Below are 25,610 nucleotides of genomic sequence, written 5' to 3' on the forward strand. Positions count from 1 at the left end.
ACTGAGCCTGTACTTTGTCATGGTTTTTCTAAGGTTTTTATCAGTAACCATGGTCAAATATTTAGCAACAGTGTACTGTCGATTTAGGGCGAGATAGCACTGTATTTTGCTTTGTGTTTGTGCTTGTGTTTCCCAATAAGCAATATAGTTTTGTTTTGACTGTGTTGTAATTTAGTTTATCCTGATTGATTTCTTGTTCTGGTCCTTAGGCTTCAGTGTGTTAGTAGAACAGGTTTGTGAACTCAGCCACAGGACCAGCTGGATGAGGGGACTCTTTTCTTTGCTCAGCTCTTGGCATTGCAGGACTTGGTAGTGATATGAGATGGGGTCACTGTATTTTTGATTTTTACAAAACTTAATTGCTCGTTTTTGAGTTTTTATTATTAGTGGATATTGGCCTAATTCTGCCCTGCATGCATTGTTTGTAGTTTTCCTCTGGACATGTAGGATAATCTTACAGAACTCTGCATGCAGGGTTTCAATGGGGTGTTTGTATCATTTGATGAAATCTTGTTTTGCAAGTGGACCCCACACCTCGCTGCCATAAAGTGCAATTGGTTCAATGACATATTCAATTAGTTTTAGCCAAATTTTAATAGGTATTTCAATTTGAATTAGCTTTTTAATGGCGTAGAATGCCCTGCGTGCTTTCTCTCTCAGTTCTTTCACTGCCTCATTAAGGTGTCCAGTTGAGCTTATTTTTATACCTAAGTAATTGTAGTGTGTGCAGTACTCTATTTTGTACCAATTGAGAACTTTGGTCTAATTCCCTGAGATCTGGATCTTCTCTGTAAAATCATTATTTTAGTCTTTTTGGGGTTTACTGCCAGGGCCCAGGTCTGGCAGTACTGCTCTAGCAGGTCCAGCCTCTGCTGTAGGCCATGTGCTGTGGGTGACAGCAGGCATAGGTCATCTGCGAAGAGTAGGCATTTAACCTCTGAATTGTGGAGACTAACACCAGGGGCTGAGAATTTTTCTAAAATAGTGGCCAATTCGTTGATGTAAATATTGAAGAGTGCAGGGCTCAGATTACAACCCAGACGAAGGCCCCGCCCCTGGTTAAAGAATTCTGTTATTTTCTTGCCAATTGTAATGCTGCACATATTGCAAGTATACATTAATTTTATTATGTCATATGTTTTACCCCCTACACCACTTTCAATAACTTTGTAGAACAGTCCTGTATACCAAATAGAATCAACTGCTTTTTGGAAGTCGATAAAGCAAGCGTATATTTTGGTATTATTTTGGTGGACATGTTTATCTATCAGGGTGTGTAGGGTGTAAATATGATCGTTGTTGTTGACGGTGCTGTCACTGTTGTTTCTATGGGGGAGATTAAGGCAGTTAGAAACAGTATGGCCTGTAATAAAGCTGTCCCCTCGTGTGGTCGTTAGATCAGGTAGTGTTCCCTTGCGCGCATTTGTGTCCCCACAGATGAGCACATTTCCCTGGGCCTGGAAATGGCACGTCTCTTCCTCAAGGGTGGGGAAGATCTCCTCTGAGTAATACGGCGATTCTGAGGGGGGATATGTATTGCGCAAAGGAACACATCTTTTTCTGTCATTACAAGTTCTTTTTTCAGTTTTAACCAAATGTGATATTTACCAATTTTGGGGGGATCAATTAGATTTTGTAGTTCGGATTTGTACCAAATGATCAATCCTCCAGAGGCTTGATCCTCTCTCTCTGTTTCTGTGTCTCTCTGTCTCTCTCTTTCTTTCTCTCTGTCTGTCTGTCTCTCTGTCTGTCTGTCTCTCTGTCTGTCTCTGTTTTAGATCCCGTTATACAGGGACCTGTGTGAGAAGCTGAATGCTGGTGAGAACTGCTCTACCTTGGTGGGTTACTCTGCTGTGTACAAGGTCTGCTTCGGCATGGCCTGCTTCTTCTTATTCTTCTGTATCTTCACCCTACGAGTCAACTCTGCCACTGGCTGCCGCGCCGCCATACACAACGGGTACGTGCACTGTCTACAGTATTGTGTGTGTGTGTGTGTGTGTGTGTGTGTGTGTGTGTGTGTATGTGAGAATCTGTTTATTAATCTGTGTGTGTGTAGTGATGTTTGTCTCTCTCTCTCTCTGACAGGTTTTGGTTCCTGAAGTTCATAGCCTTGTTGGCCTGCTGTGTTGGAGGATTCTTCCTGCCAGAGCAGGACATCTTTCTGGAAGGTATGGACCCTTATGTCCCTTTTACTATCCCAAGTCTTTATACTCTCCATACAGTCCCTCCCTTCCCCTCCTCCCTGAGAGGAGAGACACTGCTCTGTCACACTGGGGTGTCTCACCTATACTCACCTGTAGAGGTCAGCTTGACTGTCTTTTTAAAGCCTTTCCTAAATCAGCTTTGAGAGAAGAGAGGGGGAATAAAGAGAGAGAAAGAGAGGGGATGGAGTCTGTTATCTGCTCCCTTCAGAGAAGAGGACTGGTGCAGCTGCAGGCTTTAGTTATCATGTGTGTGTACAGTGATAATCTAGTCCCTGGGGTTGTCTATGGGATGACGACAAACAAGGGGTTATGCAGAAGTCAAGTGTATACACCCTGCAGAAGATATGGAACAAGAGCTTTGCAGTATTTCAAATGTATGATCTCTGCCTTTCTTCCTCCCTCCCTCTCTCTCTTTCTCCCCTCATCTCTCTTCAATCTTTTCCGTTCTCTCTGTCTCTCTCTTGTCTTTTCCTCTCTCTCTCTCTCTCTCTCTCTCTCTCTCTCTCTCTCTCTCTCTCTCTCTCTCTCTCTCTCTCTCTCTCTCTCTCTCTCTCTCTCTCTCTCTCTCTCTCTCTCTCTCTTTGTCTCTCTGTCTCTCTCTTGTCTTTTCCTCTCTCTCTGTCTCTCACTTGTCTTTTCCTCTCTCTCTGTCTCTCTGTCTCTCTCTTGTATTTTCCTCTCTCCTCCTCTCTGTCTCTCTGTCTCTCTCTTGTCTTTTCCTCTCTCTCTGTCTCTCTGTCTCTCTCTTGTCTTTTCCTCTCTCTCTGTCTCTCTGTCTCTCTCTTGTCTTTTCCTCTCTCCTCCTCTGTCTCTCTGTCTCTCTTGTCTTTTCCTCTCTCCTCCTCTGTCTCTCTGTCTCTCTCGTCTTTTCTTCTCTCCTCTCTCTCTCTCTCTCTGTCTCTCTCTTCTCTGTCTCTCTGTCTCTCTCTTGTCTTTTCCTCTCTCCTCTGTCTCTCTGTCTCTCTCTTGTCTTTTCCTCTCTCCTCCTCTGTCTCTCTGTCTCTCTCTTGTCTTTTCCTCTCTCCTCCTCTGTCTCTCTGTCTCTCTCTTGTCTTTTCCTCTCTCCTCCTCTGTCTCTCTGTCTCTCTCTTGTCTTTTCCTCTCTCCTCCTCTGTCTCTCTGTCTCTCTCTTGTCTTTTCCTCTCTCCTCCTCTCTCTCTCTGTCGCTCTCTTGTCTTTTCCTCTCTACTCCTCTCTGTCTCTCTCTTGTCTTTTCCTCTCTCCTCCTCTCTGTCTCTCTCTTGTCTTTTCCTCCTCTCTGTCTCTCTGTCTCTCTCTTGTCTTTTCCTCTCTCCTCCTCTGTCTCTCTGTCTCTCTCTTGTCTTTTCCTCTCTCCTCCTCTGTCTCTCTGTCTCTCTCTTGTCTTTTCCTCTCTCCTCCTCTCTCTCTCTGTCGCTCTCTTGTCTTTTCCTCTCTCCTCCTCTCTCTCCCTGTCTCTCTCTTGTCTTTTCCTCTCTACTCCTCTCTGTCTCTCTCTTGTCTTTTCCTCCTCTCTGTCTCTCTGTCTCTCTCTTGTCTTTTCCTCTCTCCTCCTCTGTCTCTCTGTCTCTCTCTTGTCTTTTCCTCTCTCCTCCTCTCTCTCTCTGTCGCTCTCTTGTCTTTTCCTCTCTCCTCCTCTCTCTCCCTGTCTCTCTCTTGTCTTTTCCTCTCTACTCCTCTCTCTGTCTCTCTCTTGTCTTTTCCTCTCTCCTCCTCTCTGTCTCTCTCTTGTCTTTTCCTCCTCTCTGTCTTTCTGTCTCTCTCTTGTCTTTTCCTCTCTCTCTGTCTCTCTGTCTCTCTCTTGTCTTTTCCTCTCTCTCTGTCTCTCTGTCTCTCTTGTCTTTTCCTCTCTCCTCCTCTGTCTCTCTGTCTCTCTCTTGTCTTTTCTTCTCTCCTCTCTCTCTCTCTCTCTGTCTCTCTGTCTCTCTCTTGTCTTTTCCTCTCTCTCTGTCTCTCTGTCTCTCTCTTGTCTTTTCCTCTCTCCTCCTCTGTCTCTCTGTCTCTCTCTTGTCTTTTCCTCTCTCCTCCTCTCTCTCTCTGTCGCTCTCTTGTCTTTTCCTCTCTCCTCCTCTCTCTCTCTGTCTCTCTCTTGTCTTTTCCTCTCTCCTCCTCTCTCTCTCTGTCTCTCTCTTCTTTTCCTCTCTCCTCCTCTCTCTGTCTCTCTCTTGTCTTTTCCTCTCTCCTCCTCTCTCTGTCTCTCTCTTGTCTTTTCCTCCTCTCTGTCTCTCTGTCTCTCTCTTGTCTTTTCCTCTCTCTCTGTCTCTGTCTCTCTCTTGTCTTTTCCTCTCTCCTCCTCTGTCTCTCTGTCTCTCTTGTCTTTTCCTCTCTCCTCCTCTCTCTCTCTGTCTTTCTCTTGTCTTTTCCTCTCTCCTCCTCTCTCTCTCTGTCTTTCTCTTGTCTTTTCCTCTCTCCTCTCTCTGTCTCTCTCTTGTCTTTTCCTTGCTCTCTGTCTCTCTCTTGTCTTTTCCTTGCTCTCTGTCTCTCTCTTGTCTTTTCCTCTCTCCTCTCTGTCTCTCTCTTGTCTTTTCCTCTCTCCTCTCTGTCTCTCTCTTGTCTTTTCCTCTCTCCCCCTCTCCCCCTCTGTCTCTCTCTTGTCTTTTCCTCTCTCCTCTGTCTCTCTGTCTCTCTCGTCTTTTCCTCTCTCATCCTCTGTCTCTCTGTCTCTCTCTTGTCTTTTCCTCTCTCCTCTCTCTCTCTGTCTCTCTCTTGTCTTTTCCACTCTCCTCTCTGTCTCTCTCTTGTGTTTTCCTCTCTCCCCCTCTCTCTGTCTCTCTCTTGTCTTTTCCTCTCTCCTCCTCTCTCTGTCTCTCTCTTGTCTTTTCCTCTCTCCTCCTCTCTCTGTCTTTCTCTTGTCTTTTCCTCTCTCCTCCTCTCTCTGTCTCTCTGTCTCTCCTCAGTGTGGAGGTATGTTGGAGCGGGAGGAGGGTTTTTCTTCCTGCTGATCCAGCTCATGCTGCTGGTGGAATTTGCTCACAGATGGAACACTAACTGGTGAGAACAACAACAACACCAATACTTCTAATAAAGCTCTCTTTGTCCTGCTCCTTTTCTTTATGTCTTCAGCCAAAACAGTCACACATAAATACAGAATTACATCATTACATAGGATAGACACACATCCTCCAAGACTAAAGTACTTCAGTATTTCTGTTATATGGAAGGGAATAATGCGTAGGGTTGTTGAGAAGGGAGAGAGGAATGTGGCACCTAAGGAGGGAGAAACGGACAGCGGGAGGAAAAGAGGATGGATCCATGTGCCGTGTTGAAGGAAGGACTAGAAAGAGGAAGGAATGAGCCTTATGTAGGATTGCTTATTTTGGAGATGGAAGAGTATGAAGGAGGGAGAGAGAGAGGGGAGGATGCCAGTATGGACTCCTGTGTAATGTTATTTACACAGGCGAGAGAGAGAGAGAGAGAAACAGAGGGAGAGAGAGAGAAACAGGGGGAGAGAGAGAAACAGGGGGAGAGAGAGAAACCGGGAGAGAGAGAGAAACCGGGAGAGAGAGAGAAACAGAGTGCGAGAGAGAGAAACAGAGTGCGAGAGAGAGAAACAGAGTGCGAGAGAGAGAAACAGAGGGCGAGAGAGAGAAAAACAGGGAGAGAGAAAGAAAGAGGGAGAGAGAGAAAAACAGGGAGAGAGAGAGAAACAGAAGGAGAGAGAGAGAAACAGAGGGAGAGAGAGAGAGAGACAGATGGAGAGAGAGACAGAAACAGAGGGAGAGAAAGACAGAAACAGAGGGAGAGAGAGACAGAAAAAGAGGGAGAGAGAGAGAGGGAGAGAGAAAGAGAAACAGAGAGAAAGAGAAACAGAGGGAGATGGAGAGAGAGAAACAGAGAGAGAGAGAAACCGAGGGGGAGAGAGAGAAACCGAGGGGGAGAGAGAGAAACAGAGGGAGCGAGAGAGAGAAACAGAGGGAGCGAGAGAGAGAAACAGAGGGAGCGAGAGAGAGAAACAGAGGGAGCGAGAGAGAGAAACAGAGGGAGAGAGAGAGAGAAACAGAGGGAGAGAGAGAGAGAAACAGAGGGAGAGAGAGAGAGAAACAGAGGGAGAGAGAAACAGAGGGAGAGAGAGAGAGAAACAGAGGGAGAGAGAGAGAGAAACAGAGGGAGAGAGAGAGAGAAACAGAGGGAGAGAGAGAGAGAAACAGAGGGAGAGAGAAACCGAGGGAGAGAGAGAGAGAAACCGAGGGAGCGAGAGAGAGAAACAGAGGGAGAGAGAGAGAGAAACAGAGGGAGAGAGAGAGAGAAACAGAGGGAGAGAGAGAGAGAAACAGAGGGAGAGAGAGAGAGAAACAGAGGGAGAGAAACCGAGGGAGAGAGAGAGAGAAACAGAGGGGGAGAGAAACCGAGGGAGAGAGAGAGAAACAGAGGGAGAGAGAAACCGAGGGAGGGAGAGAGAGAAACCGAGGGAGAGAGAGAGAAACAGAGGGGGAGAGAGAGAGAGAAACAGAGGGGGAGAGAGAGAGAGAAACAGAGGGCGGAGAGAGAGAGAGAAACAGAGGGCGGAGAGAGAGCGAAACAGAGGGCGGAGAGAGAGAAACAGAGAGAGAGAGAAAGAGAAACAGAGGGAGAGAGAAAGAGAAACAGAGGGAGAGAGAAAGAGAAACAGAGGGAGAGAGAAAGAGAAACAGAGGGAGAGAGAAAGAGAAACAGAGGGAGAGAGAAAGAGAAACAGAGGGAGAGAGAAAGAGAAACAGAGGGAGAGAGAGAGAGAGAAACAGAGGGAGAGGGAGAGAGAGAAACAGAGGGAGAGAGAGATAGAAACAGAGGGAGAGAGAGATAGAAACAGAGGGAGAGAGAGAGAAACTGAGGGAGGGAGAGAGAGAAACAGGGAGAGAGAGAGAAACAGGGAGAGAGAGAGAAACAGAGGGAGAGAGAAAGAGAAACAGAGGGGGAGAGAGAGAGAAACAGAGGGAGATAGAAAGAGAAACAGAGGGAGAGAGAAAGAGAAACAGAGGGAGAGATAGAGAGAAACAGAGGGAGAGATAGAGAGAAACAGAGGGAGAGATAGAGAGAAACAGAGGGAGAGATAGAGAGAAACAGAGGGAGAGATAGAGAGAAACAGAGGGAGAGAGAGAGAAACAGAGGGAGAGAGAGAGAAACAGAGGGAGAGAGAGAGAGAGAAACAGAGGGAGAGAGAGAGAGAGAAACAGAGGGAGAGAGAGAGAGAAACAGAGGGAGAGAGAGAGAGAAACAGAGGGAGAGAGAGAGAGAAACAGAGGGAGAGAGAGAGAGAACAGAGGGAGAGAGAAACAGAGGGAGAGAGAGAGAGAAACAGAGGGAGAGAGAGAGAGAAACAGAGGGAGCGAGAGAGAGAAACAGAGGGAGAGAGAGAGAGAAACAGAGGGAGAGAGAAAGAGAAACAGAGGGAGAGAGCTATTGTGTCTTGTTGTAATCAGTACAAAGGAGGGTTTGGTCAGTGTCTTAAGTTGCAGACAGGATGCACATGACAACAGAGTGTATACCCACAGTTTCCTCTCCACCTCCGAGACACACACACACACTCACAATAGAAATGAGGGTGGCAGGGGACCATTTTAGAGTCTGTTTGTTCATTTTCACTGACTGGGAATATAAGGCAAGAGGTCACTGCAATTACCCTGCAGCTGTGTGTCTGGGTGTGTGTGTGTGTTTGTATCTTTGTGTTTGTGTCTGTCTATCTTAGTGCTGAGCGATTAGTGCTTTTTGAGGGTGGTTCAGTTTTGGTTAAATTATTTTTTAAATAGTCACGGTTTTCGATTTCAGTTTCGATTCTTTCTGTTGAATGCCCTAACAACACAGAATAAAACTATGAATAAAAGTCCCATGATGGTCGTGACTGCTCATTACTGCTGATCACTTATTAACCATCAGTTATTCACATCACTTTACATATTACATTTGTTTTATTTAATGACTTTATTATTTCATTCCAAGTCATCATCTCATCTCTATAGGGCTGCTGCATATGCTGTCTGACAAAATCACAAATTTATAGATCTTCAAAGTAAATAAGGCAGTCCTTTATGACTGCTGAATACAAACTATCAATCACTTAGATCATGTCTTTTCAAGTGGAGATACACTACATGACCAAAAGTATGTGGGCACCTGCTTGTCGAACATCTCATTCCAAAATCATGGGCATTAATATGGAGTTGGTCCCCCATTTGCTGCTATAACAGCCTCCACTCTTTTGGGAAGGCTTTCCACTAGATGTTGGAACATTGCTGCAGGGACTTGCTTCCATTCAGCCACAAGAACATTAGTGAGGTCGGGCACTGATGTTAGGCGATTAGGCCTAGCTCGCAGTTGACGTTCCAATTCATTCCAAAAGGTGTTCGATGGGGTTGAGGTCAGGGCTCTGTGCAGGCCAGTCAAGTTCTTCCACACCGATCTTGACAAACCATTTCTGTATGGACCTCGCTTTGTGCACGGGGTAAAGGGCCTTCCCTAAACCATTGCCATAAAGTTGGAAGCACAGAATCGTCTAGAATATAATTTTATGCTGTAGCGTTAAGATTTCCCTTCACTGGAACTAAGGGTCCTAGCCCGAACCATGAAAAACAGTCCCAGACCATTATTCCTCCTCCACCAAACTTTACAGTTTGCACTATGCATTCGGGCAGGTAGCGTTCTCCTGGCATCCGCCAAACCCAGATTTGTCCGTCGGACTGCCTGATAGTGAAGCGTGATTCATCACTCCAGAGTCCAATGGCGGCGAGCTTTACACCACTCCAGCCGACACTTGGTATTGCACATGGTGATTTTATGCTTGTGTGCGGCTGCTTGGCCATGGAAACCGATTTCCTGAAGCTTCCAACGAACAGTTATTGTGCTGACGTTGCTTCCAGTTGCAGTTTGGAACTCGCTAGTGGGTGTTGCATCCAAGGACAGACGATTTTTACGCGCTTCAGCACTCTGTGGTCCCTTTCTGTGAGCTTGAGTGGCCTACCACTTCGCAGCTGTGCCGTTGTTGTTCCTAGACATTTCCAATTCACAATAATAGCACTTAAAGCTGCCCGGGGCAGCTCTAGCAGGTAGACATTTGATGAACTGACTGACTTGTTGGAAAGGTGGCACCCTATGACAGTGCCACATTGAAAGTCACTGAGCTCTTCAGTAAGGCCATTCTACTGCCAATGTTTGTCTATGGAGATTGCATGGCTGTGTGCTCGATTTTATACACCTGTCAGCAACGGGTGTGGCTGAAATAGCCGAATCCACAAATTTTAAGGGGTGTCCACATACGTTTGTATATATAGTGTACCTCACAAAGCAACAGCGGCTCTCTATATCCCCTCACGATTGAGTCTTCTTCTGCCTCTTCAGTAGCAGGCATAAAAGAAACACAGACCGGAAAAGCACATGTGCAATCTATTATGGTCATTGTAGTTAATTGCCACGTTTTATGAGCTAAACTATGTCGAATATTCGCCTGTTGGAATCTACAACTCTACATCGCACAGTTCAGGCTGGCTCTTATTTATCTCTAGAGAAACTGAATGTGCACATTGAGCTCACAGAAAAAAAACTGAAGGAAATGGAATTCAAGTAATTGAACCGACGGCGGTCAATTAGTTGTTTAAAAAAATAAAAGTAACCGAAATGTCGGTTCATCTCTCAGTACTAGTGTATCTGTGTGTTTGTGTCTGTGTCGATGGGGTTGGGGAGCTCTGAGTAAAAGTAATCTGGATGTGGAAGATTTGCCAACAACCCTAAACCTGTCTCCTTGTAGCCTCTGGAATAAAATATAACTATCTCCCCCTCTCTTTTCCTCCCATTTTTCCCTCCATCTCTCTCTTCCTCCCATTCTTCCCTCCATCTCTCTCTTCCTCCCATCCTTCCTTCCCTCCATCTCTCTCTTCCTCCCATTCTTCCCTCCATCTCTCTCTTCCTCCCATCCTTCCTTCCCTCCATCTCTCTCTTCCTCCTATCCTTTATCCTTCCTTCCATCTCTCTCTTCCTCCTATCTTTCCCTCCATCTCTCTCTTCCTCCTATCCTTCCTTCCCTCCACCTCTCTCTTCCTCCTATCCTTCCCTCCATCTCTCTCTTCCTCCTATCCTTCCTTCCCTCCACCTCTCTCTTCCTCCTATCCTTCCCTCCATCTCTCTCTTCCTCCTATCTTTCCCTCCATCTCTCTCTTCCTCCTATCCTTCCTTCCCTCCACCTCTCTCTTCCTCCTATCCTTCCATCAATCTCTCTCTTCCTCCTATCCTTCCTTCCCTCCATCTCTCTCTTCCTCCTATCCTTCCCTCCATCTCTCTCTTCCTCCTATCCTTCCCTCCATCTCTCTCTTCCTCCATCTCTCTCTTCCTCCTATCCTTCCATCAATCTCTCTCTTCCTCCATCTCTTTCTTCCTCCCATTCTTCCCTCCATCTCTCTCTTCCTCCTATCCTTCCTTCCCTCCATCTCTCTCTTCCTCCTATCCTTCCCTCCATCTCTCTCTTCCTCCATCTCTCTCTTCCTCCATCTCTCTCTTCCTCCTATCCTTCCCTCCATCTCTCTCTTCTTCCATCTCTCTTTTCCTCCTGTTCTTCCCTCCATCTCTCTCTTCCTCCTATCCTTCCTTGTCTCCATCTCTTCCTTCCTCCTATTCTTCCCTCCATCTCTCTCTTCCTCCTATCCTTCCCTCCATCTCTCTCTTCCTCCTATCCTTCCCTCCATCTCTCTCTTCCTCCATCTCTCTCTTCCTCCATCTCTCTCTTCCTCCTATCCTTCCCTCCATTTCTCTCTTCCTCCATCTCTCTCTTCCTCCTGTTCTTCCCTCCATCTCTCTCTTCCTCCTATCCTTCCCTCCATCTCTCTCTTCCTCCTATCCTTCCCTCCATCTCTCTCTTCCTCCTGTTCTTCCCTCCATCTCTCTCTTCCTCCTGTTCTTCCCTCCATCTCTCTCTTCCTCCTATCCTTCCCTCCATCTCTCTCTTCCTCCATCTCTCTCTTCCTCCTATTCTTCCCTCCATCTCTCTCTTCCTCCTATCCTTCCCTCCATCTCTCTCTTCCTCATATTCTTCCCTCCATCTCTCTCTTCCTCATATTCTTCCCTCCATCTCTCTTCCTCATATCCTTCCCTCCATCTCTCTCTTTCTCCTATCCTTCCCTCCATCTCTCTCTTCCTACTATCATTCCCTTCATCTCTCTCCTCCTCCATCTCTCTCTTCCTCCTATCCTTCCCCCCTCAATAGGAGTTCAGGTGTGAACGACAACCGTCTGTGGTATGGAGCACTGGCCATGGTTACCTTGGTGCTGTTCAGTATGGCAGTAGGAGCTGTGGTGTTCATGGCTCTGTTCTACACACACTCTCAGGCCTGTCTGCTCAACAAGGTGTTCCTGGGGGTCAACAGCAGCCTCTGTCTCATAGTCACCCTGCTGGCTATATCGCCCTTCATACAGAGACGTTAGTATAGGCTATACAAACACTGGAACACACGCACAGACACACACGCACAGACACACACACACAGACACACACACACAGACACACACACACAGACACACACACACAGACACACACACACAGACACACAGACACACAGACACACAGACACACAGACACACACACACACAGACACACACACACACAGACACACACACACACACACACACACACACACACACACACACACTTTAACAGTCTATCTGTTCTCCCTCCAGTCCAGCCTAAGTCTGGCCTGCTCCAGCCAGGAGTGATCAGTGTGTATGTCATGTACCTCACCTTCTCAGCCTTCTCCAGCAAGCCCAAAGAGAGTAAGTAGACTGGAGGCTCAGCCATAGAGCTCCAGTGTTTCATTGCCTATCTGATTGACCTTTTAAGAGGTTTTATGTGTTTGCATTTTGTTAAATTGCACTTAAAATTCAAAAGGCACTTGCACATCTTTCTTGCAGGTGCATAGTAACAATTGAATAACATAAAAGTAAAGAGAAACCCGCACACTGCTCTTGTATCACTTTTCTTTATTAAACTTATGAATCGGCCTCAAGACCTTCGTTAGAGCTTTTTGTTAAATTGCACTTAAAATGCCTCCATTTAAACTGTGTTCTGGCCCGATGTGCCCTTGCAGCTCTCCAGTACTAACAAACTTATAAATATTATCCTCCTCTTTTTCCTGTTTTCTCTCATTCCCTTTCTCTCTCTCTCTCCCTGTTTCTGTTTAGTGTTGGAGGTTAATGGGGTGAATACGACAGTTTGTGTGTTCCCCTTCAACTCTGGATCAGAGAGCGACAAGAGGATTGTATCAATAGTGGGAACTGTCATCATGTTCGGCTGTGTGCTCTACTCCTGGTAAGACACACACAGTTATGTTATGGCCTGGTACTGACCCTGAGCCTGAACCTGGGCCTGAGAGAACAAACAGATAAGGATGCTCAACCTCTGTGACGCCTGATCCCAGCTTGGGGATATAATGAGGGCTTAGACCTTGAGTCTTTGGAGAATGTTTCTGGCTACCCCTGTGTGCACACTGTCTGTGATAAACCTTAAAAATAACTCTGTGGTTCCCCTTATCTTTTGAATTCAGCATTTCTACACCTGAACAACCTAAAATTCCCAACAACACACCCGTGTTGCTGTCAACTATCCTGTGTTTTTAGATCAGTGCAGATGGGATAGGGGCTGTGCTCTTTGGACTATTAGAATGCTTCCAGGTTACAGATCTGTAGCTGCAGTGAGGTCATGTCTTATTGGCTTGAGCAGATGTGAAAGTGTTTTTGATTGGCTGGTGCTGTTTAGTGGGTGTGTGTGATTGGCTGGATCTGTAGTGCGTGTCCACATGTGTTTCACATTAAGCTCAGACATATCTCCTGTGGTCGTCTCTGTAAAAGACTTGAGCTATTCTCAACCACAAATTACTGGGAAAATGTCTTCTGTCATCCCTGTGTGTGTGTGTGTTTCAAGTTTTATTAGTCATATGTAGTGGTATACACAGTCCTACGGAATGCTTACTGGTGTGTGTGTTTGTGTGTGTAGCTTGACGTCCACCACCAGACGAAGCGCTGCAGCACTGCGTGTGTGTAGGAACAGCATGCCTGAGACTGAGGTAAGAAGACCTACTCTCTCACACAAGCTTAGTGTGTGTGTACATGTGTGTTTAGTGAAATAGGGATGTGTAGTTGATTGGTTGGTACATTCCTGTTGTACTAACTCCCCTCTCTCCTTCAGAGAGCTCGCTGCTGTTTCTGCTTTGGAGATGACACAGGTAAATACCCACATATTCTCTCTCCCTCCCACTGTTCTCTTTCTATCATCTCCCTACTTCAACACCAGCAGAAAGAGGCAGTGTTCCTGTATGTCCTCTCATACACATATTAACAGTAAAGATGCAGGAACACCATTGGTCAGTAACCAGAGATGATGTCAGTGTTACCAGGAGGGGACTATGGTGGTGTGGAGCTAGACCAATCAGATGGTAGCAGTAGACCTGAGAGAAGGCTACAGCTGCCTTCTGGTGGGAGATAGCAGCACTGCAGCCAGGGAAAGAACAGCACGTCATTTCATTTAGGAATTTATTACACAGAGAAAACATATTTAAAATAAGCATATGTACAGTTTAGAACATTACAATGGATTAAGAAAACAGGAGCCCTTCTCAGGAAACCTACTGATTTTCAGGGAGATTCCTGTCCGGCAAAGGGGAGGGAGAGACATATAGCATAGACCAGGACTATGGAAAGATATCAGGAATATTAAATGGTGAGAGTGTTATTGGGTAGAAAATGTTCTGTGCATCATACATGTTGTGTTATGTATATCTTGCTGCGATGATTTTGTCTTGTGACTATGATGGAAGGTTGTAATAATGTTGCTGTGATGTTGTGGTTGTGTTGTCCAGATGACTATGATGAGGAGAAGACTGGAGGAGGCCAAAATGTTCTGTATGATGAGAGAGGGGGAACCATCTACAGCTACACCTACTTCCACTTTGTCTTCTTCCTGGGTTCACTGTATATCATGATGACCGTCACCAACTGGTTCCAGTAAGTAATAGAGTTACTGGGGAAACTTTACACTAGGTTCCAGTAAGTAATAGAGTTACTGGGGAAACGTTACACTAGGTTCCAGTAAGTAATAGAGTTACTGGGGAAACTTTACACTAGGTTCCAGTAAGTAATAGAGTTACTGGGGAAACTTTACACTAGGTTCCAGTAAGTAATAGAGTTACTGGGGAAACGTTACACTAGGTTCCAGTAAGTAATAGCGTTACTGGGGAAACTTTACACTAGGTTCCAGTAAGTAATAGAGTTACCGTGGAAACTTTACACTAGGTTCCAGTTAGTAGGAGAGTTACCGTGGAAACTTTACACTAGGTTCCAGTAAGTAGGAGAGTTACCGGGGAAACGTTCCACTAGGTTCCAGTAAGTAGGAGAGTTACCGTGGAAACTTTACACTAGGTTCCAGTTAGTAGGAGAGTTACCGCAGAAACTTTACACTAGGTTCCAGCAAGTAGGAGAGTTACTGGGGAAACGTTACACTAGGTTCCAGTAAGTAGGAGAGTTACTGTGGAAACTTTACACTAGGTTCCAGTTAGTATGAGAGTTACTGTGGAAACTTTACACTAGGTTCCAGTAAGTAGAATAGTTACTGGGGAAACTTTACACTATGTTCCAGTTAGTAGGAGAGTTACTGTGGAAACTTTAAACTATGTTCCAGTAAGTAATAGAGTTGCTGTGGAAACTTTACACTAGATTCCAGTAAGTAGAATAGTTACTGTGGAAACTTTAACTAGGTTCTAGTTAGTAGCAGAGTTACTGGGGAAACTTTAACTAGGTTCCAGTAAGTAGAAAAGTTACTGGGGAAACTTTAACTAGGTTCCAGTTAGTAGCAGAGTTACTGTGGAAACTGTAACTAGGTTCCAGTAAGTAATATAGTTACTGTGGACACTTTACACTAGGTTCCAGTAAGTAGAATAGTTACTGTGGAAACTTTAACTAGGTTCCAGTAAGTAATAGAGTTACTGTGGACACTTTACACTAGGTTCCAGCAAGTAGAATAGTTACTGTGGAAATTTTACACTAGGTTCCAGTAAGTAGAATAGTTACTGGGGAAACTTTACACTATGTTCCAGTTAGTAAGAGAGTTACTGTGGAAACTTTAAACTAGGTTCCAGTAAAGGGAGGGAAGAAGTAAGTAGAATAGTTACTGTGGAAACTTTAACTAGGTTCTAGTTAGTAGCAGAGTTACGGGGGAAACTTTAACTAGGTTCCAGTAAGTAGAATAGTTACTGGGGAAACTTTAACTAGGTTCCAGTTAGTAATAGAGTTACTGTGGACACTTTACACTAGGTTCCAGTAAGTAGAATAGTTACTGGGGAAACTTTAACTAGGTTCCAGTTAGTAGCAGAGTTACTGGGGAAACTTTAACTTGGTTCCAGTTAGTAGGAGAGTTACTGTGATAAATGTAACTAGTAGTAGAGTTACTGGGGAAACTTTAACCAGGTTCCAGTTATTCGGAGAGTTGCTGAGGAAACACTTTACACTAGGTTCCAGTAAGTGGAAGAGTTACTAGGGAAACTTTAACTAGCTTGTGTCTCTGTAGTTATTTAATTCATTTAAATTCAGCATAACACTAAGAGTGTGATATGTTTGTTTTCCTGTAGCTATGACAACCATAAGAGAGATAAGCTGCTGGATGGCAGCTGGTCGGTGTTCTGGATCAAGATGGCGTCGTGCTGGGTCTGTCTCATCCTCTACATCTGGACCCTGGTCGCGCCCATGGTCTGCCCCAAACGCTTCGAGGCCTAACACACACACTGAAACACAGCCCAACACTACCTTCAGCTTTCTACATGGGGTTTTTGTGTTGTTTTTAGTTTTTTTTCTTTTTTCCTTTTTCCCCCTACATTTTCCTACTTTGACCATGCAAAGTGGTCAAACTTTGCATGGTTAAGCTATTGCTTCCTTGAAGGCAGTTGCTGTCTTTTTATTTGTTTACTACCTTTGATACATGGAGTTTTCTGTTACATGCAGGGTTAAAATCATAAACGGACTCTTCAGGGTGCCTAAAACAATGGGCTGGACCAATGTACATACAGTAATTTATGTGGGACCACATGATCATAGTGGTGCCCTGATTTTGTTATGGGATGCCCAGCACCTTTGAGCACCAATGTCAATTAAACCCTTTTACATGTTTGCTTACATTTGTGATTTTTATGTGTGTGAAGCATCTCTGTTTTCCCATGATGGACCCAGACGTCCATATTGTTCTGTTATTCCCATAAAGAGAAGTTCCATTTCTCAGGCTCACATATAAGCTGGAAGTGTCTTGCTTGCTTGTTATTGCGCCCTTTTGTAGAAGAAGTTTTCTATGCAATGAATCAAAATGTTTTGATTTGATTTGCCTGTCTTCACATGGTCATGTGAATCATTTTAATTAAGAGTAGATATGATGGATTGTGTCCGCCCTCCTTTTGAGACAACACTTTTTTGTAGTGTTGTGTTTTCCAAATAAGCCTGTGTGACTAGCAGAGTGCTGCCTGGCTGGTAGAGGACTGCCCTGGGACCAGAGTCACTACTAATGAAGGGAGGGAGGCGGAGCGGCAATCATGGAGGGAAGATCAACACTTTGATTTCAAACATTTGCCAAAGGTAGATCTCAGAAACAAAGAATTGACACGCTAAAGTTCTTCACAAGAGTAACCTCTAGAACTACCACACACCTCTGATCCTTAGTATGCTCTCTGCTTGGTGTGCTCTCTGATGAAGGGTCACTTTCAGAGACTTTTTCAGGACTGTGAACACATAAGGGGATAGGGTTCAAAACAGACCGGGACCTTAGTGTGTAGTGTAGGTTACTTAACACTGGTTGTTGATGTTACTGACTGAACAAACCCAGATCAAGACTTGACTGACAGGGAGCAAAAAAACTTTTTCCAGAAATCCAAATGATTCTGTTGTCATACTTACAACCCTACAGTATATAACCCTTTTGATACTAATATTATATATATGTACACTTTGTTTTAATATAATGATATTTGTTGAAGAAAAACTGAAACATTTTTCTATTTAAGATTGAGTCTTTCTCCTTCAATTTCAGATTGCTGAATAGAATAATCACATAACCCTATGAGCCAGCAGTTTGAGGAGTTTGTTCATGCTGATTTATGCCATAATCAAGTACCCACTGTGACTTTAGTTTCTTCACCTCAGCCATTGTCCTGAAGGGGTTAAACCCATCTGGAAGGGGCGGATGTCAACAATAGGGTTGGGATCCATCCATTATCCATTTAGTAATGTCATGGAGTGAATATGAATTTCAATTCAACAATTAAAAGTTGCCATAGATTTTCAGTTTAAAAAATAGATGTGAAATATAATTTCACTTGAATTGACTGTATGATGCTGAATTGACGCCTAGTGAGTTGGAACGCCTGGTGTAAAATGTGTTTACTAATCAGTTCCTGTATATGTTTGATATTAGCAGATTGTGTCCACATGTCATTTCAGACAAGTTGTTGTTTGTCCACAGAGCCAGATAGACGTGACATGGTGTTCTACAGCTCAGCTCTACACCATCAGGTCAAGGTCATGTTAAACCGTTAGGATCAAAATAGTCTGATTAGGCTGTATGCTGCCATACCTGATATGTTGATGTCCCTTTCTGTTCTCCAGTGTTAAGATGACCACTAGGTGTGTACACAGGAGTGTGAGTGTGTTTGTTTCATTTAACAGGAGCACTTGCGTTAGTGAGTTTTGGTCTGTGCAGAACATTTTGTGTGTGTGTGTATGTGTGTGCGTGCATGTGTCTCCAAACACACTCAGCTCACACTAAGGGCTCTATTCAATCCGTTTGGCAGATGTTCAGCATTACAGCGTGATTGACATTTAAAGGCAATGTTCCCACGTTAGCATTCACTGCATTCACAGTAAACGCTGTATATGTCGGCTCCATTGGAAATTACCTTTACATTTCTATCACCCAATCTGCAACTCTTCATCGATACAGACTGAATAAAGCCCTAATTCTCTGTACACAGTTAGAGTTTGTCCTGAACAAAAAATAAAACATGAACAGCCTGTGATTTTGTGTCTGTGTGTTTGTGTAAAGCTAATCACTTATAGCCTCAGCTTGAAATACAGTGCCTTGGGGAAGAAATCACACTGCATTCTACTTAATAAGAACTAGCAATCTATTCCATTTAGTTACACACCAAACAAAAGATCCAGAGACGGTATTTTACCAAATGCTCAGAATGTTTATTAATAGATGAACTAAAAGAGGAGCGGAATATATTGTTGTTCAACAATCTGTTACCTCCATAATAGAGGAGACCCTAACTACAGTTTTAATCCCTAGATACACCAACCCTCTCCCCAGATAACACACATACAGGTTTACAACAATACTACAATCATCAATCTTCTAGTTGAACCTATTCTAATAGTACAGTATGTACAGACTGCAGAGCACGTCAACGCATAACAAGTCATGTCTGGAAGTCTGTTGCCCTGATGAGTAGACCTCAGTCCTCACCCCAGGCACAAGTCTAGCAGTAATAATAGTGCTTTTATATTTGCTTGTGAAAATCCTCCCCTTCACTCCTCTAATAATGCCCACTGAAATGCACCATGCTGCGTAGTCTCTTCTCCTCTCTCCTCTTCTTCCCTTTTCCTCTCCATCTCTTTCTCTCCTCTTCTCTGTCCCATTCTCCTCTGTTTTTCCTCTCAACCCCCCCTTTCCCCATCTTTCTCCTCCCGGGTGGGTTTATTCAGTGTTCTGTGCACTGTTCTCCTGGTAGTCTTCAGGTATGGTGTCTGTAGAGGGACAAACACAACAGAGAGGTGTTGACTTAAACACACTGAGGCAGTGACAATCTTAGACAGCTTCTGTCCTATCAGAGTGCTGTGACCAGGGCTATTCTCTATCTGTCTGCTGGTTGGCTGAGTAAACTGTCACTCACTGTTGCAGCAGTACTTGAGGTTGAACCAGATTATGTTTTCCTGGGAGAAAAAGAAGACGGCCAATCTCCCTCCTCGCAAACTGGTGTCTATCTTCACACTGGAGTATGCTACCAGGTTAGAACCCTCTTAGAAACGTGACCTGAACACAACACACACAGGGTTCAGAATGGGTGTGTGTGTGCGCGTGGTTGTTTGTTGGGTGGGGGGTTGTGTGTGTCTCACCTGATGTATCCAACCTGTGGTCTGTGCTGTAGGTACCAGCGGTAGAACACCTTGTCCTTCCAGCCCACGTTCCTCTTGTCCTTCCACAGCAGACGTACCTGGTCGTTGGTGTCTCCTGTGTGTCACAGGGAGTTCCTGAGATACTCCCCTGGAACCGTCATAGACTTCACTACCTGGGAGAGGGAGAGAAAAAGGAGAAGGTGTGAAAGGAAGTCTTAAAAAAATGATAGAGCAGGGTTGGGTTTGTTTTAAGCATTCTGTGATAGATGACTTTGTAAAAACATGGAAGAACACGCACACACACACACACACCTTGAGCTGAATGCCAGGCTCAGCCACAGCTCTGAAGGGTACAGCCTGCCAGTAGGTCTGTTCAGTCTGTTTCCACATGACCACGTAGAAAGAGGAGGAGTCCTGGTAGCCGAAGATCAAGCCTGCGTAGTAATCATCAGTCACCGTGTTCACATGGAAAGTCCCCTCAAAGTCCACCCCACTGAAGCTGTGTAGCCTACTGTACACACACACACACAGGCTTATTACATATACACACTGAACGATGTGGGGCCTCCACACACACACACAGTAAGTGGCACAGAGAGGGTGGCCTGTCAAATGGAGAATGAGAGTTGTCTTACCTACAGCAAGACCAGGGTCAGAGTTCATAATCTGAACTATCCCCATAACCTGGGGAGAAAGCAAGAGAGAGAGAGTTATGATACTACAGAAGACATTGTACAGAATACTCAACTACCTATACATCATTGGCCAAACTTAATCAAAGAACTCAATTAAGGATCAAACTCGTTTACTTATATTTTTGCACTCTCTGACTCTAGCACTGTCAATGTTCCTCAGTGTCTGCTAGATGACTGAGATTTCAGAATGTAAAAGGTGATGAGGTTACCTGGTTGAGGACCACCCAGTTGAGGTCAATCTGGGCGTCTCCCTCAGGGTCCAGTAGTGCCGTCTGATAGGCTCGGAAGTCGGTCAGGGTGACCTCAGCATTCTCTGGACAGTTGTCTATCCTGTGACGGTAGTACTGGACTATCCTCTAGACAGTTGTCTAATCCCCTTATCCTGGTCCAAGTCCCCTGCACACACGTCACCCATGTTGTCATCTGGAATACACACACAGTCACACTGAGATTAGCCAGTGGGTTCTTGGTATGGCACACCCACAGAGTGAGAAACTACTTGAGCGAGCCCACCCACAGAGTGAGGAACTACTTGAGCGAGCCCACCCACAGAGTGAGGAACTACTTGAGCGAGCCCACCCACAGAGTGAGGAACTACTTGAGAGAGCCCACCCACAGAGTGAGGAACTACTTGAGAGAGCCCACCCACAGAGTGAGGAACTACTTGAGAGAGCACACCCACAGTAAGGAATGAAACTAGTGGAGTGACTGACTGTCCTCATCTGTCTGGTCAGAGTTGACCTCCAGTCTACAGTTGCCTGCCTCGTCCAGGATACCGTCGTTGTCATTGTCACACTTGTCTCCCTGTCCATCCTTATGTGTCCAGCTGGGAGGAGTTGATGACTGTAGGACAGTTGTCCTTAGTGTTCTGGTGACCGTCCCCATCACAGACAGAGAAGACGGGAGAGCGAAATCAACTCAGTAACTCTTCTATAGGTGTGGACGTGTTTATAGAAGGCTCTACCTGTCTATGTTGGTGTCACACGTGTCTCATTCAAGATCATCATCAACATTTGACTGTGGGAGAAGAAATAAGAGGGATATTATTCAATATCCTCATGAGGCATGCTACCCTGCTGCTGGCTACACTAGAATTTCAGTCTGAGTAGTTTCAGTCTGAGTAGAGTTTCAGTCTGAGTTTGGGGTTAAGGTGGTGCTATGGTTATGGTTGAAGTTGTTGGTTCTGTAGTGGTTTTGTTGTGGTTGTGTTTCAGTTGAAATGGAGTTATGGTTCTATAGGGGTTTTGTTGTGGTTGTGATGTGCTATAGTTGTGTTGTGGTTGTTTTTACGGTTACCTGGTTGGGGTTGACCATGTCAGGACAGATGTCACAGGGGTCTCCCACCCCGTCGTTGTCTCGGTCCCTCTGGTCTGGGTTGGGCACACGCTGGCAGTTATCCAGAATGTTCTTCACCCCTGACCACAAAAACACATACACAGGTAAAATTGTTTGTTTCTTCGGTCCCCAGATGGTAGGGTTTGTTTAAGGCAGAGGTGAACAGTTTCCACTGGCTCTCAGCTGCTGGCAGGGATTATAATGGAATAGAAAAATGTTTTCAGAGGAGACAGACATGACCAAGCACTTAGCGATCCAGGGTTAGAGGGGAAGACATAACCAAACGATCAAGATGTCGGAGGCCTGCCACAGTGCACAGACAGCAAACATCAAACTCAAACTGGATATGCGCATGCAAACACACACACACACACACGAAAGAGCACATCATTCAGAATCAGAGCTCTTTATAAAACAAAAGTGTTTTTACTAGTGTTTTGAACTTCATGAGGCTGACCCCTACCCCAGCACCTGTTTCCCTGTAAAGATGAACTAACAGTTAGAAGACTTGGATGGAAGACAGACTGAAACAGACTGAGAGGATGTGAATGGATTCTAGATATGACTCTGCTCTGTTGAAGCAATGATAAAGTCTGGAAGGGCTAGAGACTGGGGACATGCAGTTTTAAACCAGACAACTAGACTGACCTCAGACTGTGCTTTGGGAAAATAGATCTTAACGTCATGGATAAATACATCTTAGTGAGAAGAAGTACTTCTACAGTCACTTAGAATAAATCACTAGCTGTGGTACAACTCTCTACCCACTGGGCACACACTGGTTGAATCAACATGGTTTGACGTTGAATTGATGTCTGTTTGACCAAAGCCTGGGGAAGGCCAGTCAAAGCACAGACACACTGTCTCCATACATGTCATCGTCACAGTCGTATCCTAGCCCGTCCATGTCCCGTTGGTCAGGGTTCCCCGATGTCAAACAGTTGTCACATGCATCGCAATGGAGATCCTTATCGCTGTTCTTTTGGTCCACGTTAGGATGCAGCCAACAGTTATCCTGAGTTACACAGAGACAGGGTTCCTGCATCTGTTCAACATGTATCCTACCTGCTTGTGAACATACTGTACCCGAGAGGAATGTGACAGTTGTGTATCTGTATGTACCGTCACTAGTAGCGTCATCATTACCCTAAACATTTGCTAAACGTTACTATTGTTTCTATTGGAGAGGTTCAGCAAACAGGGAATGACCTACCTGAATCTGTCAAATAGAAATGCACATTTTCGTTGCAAAACAGAACTTTTGCAACTGTTTGGAGCAATGATTACACCCCAAATGACAGCAAACAAGCATGATGGCTTCCATGGATCTGAGATGCTGGTAGGTTATTGGGGTTTGCCTTCAGTCCACACATAGTCCCTCATAGTGCTGGTAAATGCATTCAGGAAAAACTAAATGATGATATGTTCTTTGTGTCGCCAGTGTTCTGTTGCATGGCTGGCTACATTTTCCATTGTTTCTGACAACCTTTACCTATTATGAGGGATGCATGCAAAATCATCAACAAGACAGAGCTACTTACAGTATTTAGCTAGCTAGCTAACTGGAAAGCTAGCTAAATATTAGTGTTAAAACAAAATACCGATTCTATCTATCAATCTAGCCATTTAGAGGCTTTAACTAGCTAAAAGAGCCAAATATATTGATAAAAGTCACCTTGTCCAAGAGAGATTTACACAGTTATCAAAATGTAACAGCAGGGTAAGCCTACATGAAACACAGCCCTTATTTTAAGTGCTTCTAAAATCCACTAAATCAGTGGTTCCCAAACTTCTTATAGTCCCGTACCCCTTCAAACATTCAACCTCCAGCTGCGTACCCCCTCTAGCACCAGGGTCAGCCCACTCTCAAATGATTTTTTGCCATCATTGTAAGCCTGCCAAACATATGATACATTCATTAAACATAAGAATGAGTGTGAGTTTTTGTTTTGGAAGTGACAAAGTGTCACGATCTTGGAAATGAGCGGACCAAGGCGCAACAAAACTTACAAAGACCGTGATGACGTAGTGCCCAAACACACTAACAACCAATCAATATCCCACAAAACATATGTGGGGAAAGAGCTACCTAAATAAGATCCCCAATCAGAGGCAACGATAAACAGCTGCCTCTAATTGGGAACCACATTAGCACCAACATAGAATAGATATACTAGATCACCCCCTAGTCACGCCCTGACCTACTACACCATAGAGAACCAAGGGCTCTCTATGGTCAGGGCGTGACACAAAGAGCTCTTATAGGACCAGAGCACAAAGAATAATATAATAATAATCAACCATTTTGCTCTTTATTTAACCATCTTACATGTAAAATCTTATTTGTTCCTTGAAAATGGTTAATAACTCATCACAGGTTAATGAGAAGGGTGTGCACATAACTCTGCAATGTTGGGTTGTATTGGAGAGAGTCTTAGTCTTAAATCATTTTCCGCACAGTCTGTGCCTGTATTTAGTTGTCATGCTAGTGAGGGCCGAGAATCTACTCTCACAAAGGTACGTGGTTGCAAAGGGCATCAGTGTCTTAACAGAGCGATTTGCCAAGGCAGGATACTCTGAGCCCAGCCCAATCCAGAAATCTGGCAGTGGCTTCTGATTAAATAAACATTTTCACAGAACCGCTTGTTGCAATTCCGATGAGGCTGTCTTGTTCAGATATCGGTAAGTGGACTGGAGGCAGGGCATGAAACGGATAACGAATCCAGTTGTTTGTGTCCTCCGTTTCAGGAAAGTACCTGCATCATTGCGCACCCAACTCACTCAGGTGCTTCGCTATATCACATTTGACATTGTCCGTCAGCTTGAGTTAATGTGCACACAAAAAATCATACAATTATGTCCTTGTTAATGCAGACAGAGAAGAACTCCAACTTCTAAATCATAGCCTCAATTTTGTACCGCACATTGAATATAGTTGCTGCACATTGAATAGAGTCCCTGTAATCCTAGATTCCGATCATTCAGGCAAGAAAAAACATCACCCAGATAGCCCAGTCGTGTGAGAAACTCATCATCATGCAAGAGGTCAGACAAGTGAAAATGATGGTCAGTAAAGAAAACTTTAAGCTCGTCTTTCAATAAAAAAAATTGTAAAAGCGTTACATGGTCGCTGCCCATACAATTGCATAGTGCAGAAAATACACAAGGGTTCAGGGGCCTTGCTTTAACAAAGTTAACCATTTTCACTGTAGTGTCTAAAACATCTTTCAAGCTGTCAGGCATTCCCTTGGCAGCAAGAGCCTCTCGGTGGATGCTGCAGTGTACCCAAGTGGCGGCAGGAGCAACTGCTTGCACGCGCGTTACCACTCCACTATGTCTCCCTGTCATGGCTTTTGCACCATCAGTACAGATACCAACATGAGCAGCAGCTACGTTTGGCTACGTATGGACTGTTAGTGGAATTCTCACGAGAGAGTAACGGTTAATGTGATTGGATGTTAATTATTTCACTAGGCCACCTGTATTTGTCATTGTGTTGTTATTTCGCTGAACACTAGATGGTTTAATTTTATTTTTGGCAGTGAAATGAGGCCACTCAGGCAAGAAAAAAACCTCACCCAAATGTATTGCCAATGGACTGTTTGAAAATGTGAAGAAGGAAAACATTTGACAAATATAGTGTAACGACCCTGGGTTTATAAGCGCGGAAAACGACTCTGCCGCACGAGCATGCTTTTGCGGCACAGTCGATAGCGCACCGGACCTCGGGCTAGAAGGTCGAGGGTTCGAGACCTGCTCCCTGCTGTTTCATTACATTGGTGTCAGAAGTGGGATTCGAACCCACGCCTCCAAGGGAGACTGCGATAACAATTTTAAAAAATATATACAGTGGGGCAAAAAAATGACATACAAAATGAGAAGAAAAAAATCCAGAAAATCACATTGTAGGATTTTTAATGAATTTATTTGCAAATTATGGTGGAAAATAAGTATTTGGTCAATAACAAAAGTTTATCTCAATACTTTGTTATATACCCTTTGTTGGCAATGACAGAGGTCAAACGTTTTCTGTGAGTCTTCATACTTGAAGTGTACCTATGATGAAAATTACAGGCCTCTCTCATCTTTTTAAGTGGGAGAACTTGCACAATTGGTGGCTGACTAAATACTTTTTTGCCCCACTGTATATATATTATTATAATAAAATGAATCACATTTTTATTTGGCGTACCCCTGACGGCATTCCCCAGTTTGGTAATACCTGCCCTAAATGAATCGTGTAAAAATGATTGGAACCATTTTCTTGTTTGACCGCTAGGTTTTATGGGTATTAT

The 25,610-nt window shown here is 44.5% G+C and overlaps 1 protein-coding gene and 1 pseudogene across 1 annotated transcript in view; one reads left to right on the forward strand and one right to left on the reverse strand.

The window, feature by feature from the left end:
• LOC129826449 (serine incorporator 5-like) overlaps window positions 1-18,183 on the forward strand; it is a 39,807-nt gene extending 21,624 nt beyond the window's left edge. The window contains exons 3-12 of the mRNA XM_055887187.1: window positions 1,779-1,957; window positions 2,086-2,168; window positions 5,081-5,174; window positions 11,350-11,561; window positions 11,819-11,911; window positions 12,320-12,446; window positions 13,131-13,200; window positions 13,323-13,359; window positions 13,993-14,137; window positions 15,757-18,183. Of these exons, the coding sequence (XP_055743162.1) occupies window positions 1,779-1,957; window positions 2,086-2,168; window positions 5,081-5,174; window positions 11,350-11,561; window positions 11,819-11,911; window positions 12,320-12,446; window positions 13,131-13,200; window positions 13,323-13,359; window positions 13,993-14,137; window positions 15,757-15,901 (1,185 nt within the window). The 3' untranslated portion in view covers window positions 15,902-18,183. The remainder of the gene's footprint in view (window positions 1-1,778; window positions 1,958-2,085; window positions 2,169-5,080; window positions 5,175-11,349; window positions 11,562-11,818; window positions 11,912-12,319; window positions 12,447-13,130; window positions 13,201-13,322; window positions 13,360-13,992; window positions 14,138-15,756) is intronic.
• A 163-nt stretch (window positions 18,184-18,346) lies between these two features.
• LOC129826450 (thrombospondin-4-B-like) lies at window positions 18,347-22,511 on the reverse strand (annotated as a pseudogene).
• Between the last annotated feature and the right edge of the window lie 3,099 nt (window positions 22,512-25,610).

Source organism: Salvelinus fontinalis, chromosome 28 (genome assembly GCF_029448725.1).
Source record: "Salvelinus fontinalis isolate EN_2023a chromosome 28, ASM2944872v1, whole genome shotgun sequence".
NCBI lineage: Eukaryota > Metazoa > Chordata > Actinopteri > Salmoniformes > Salmonidae > Salvelinus > Salvelinus fontinalis.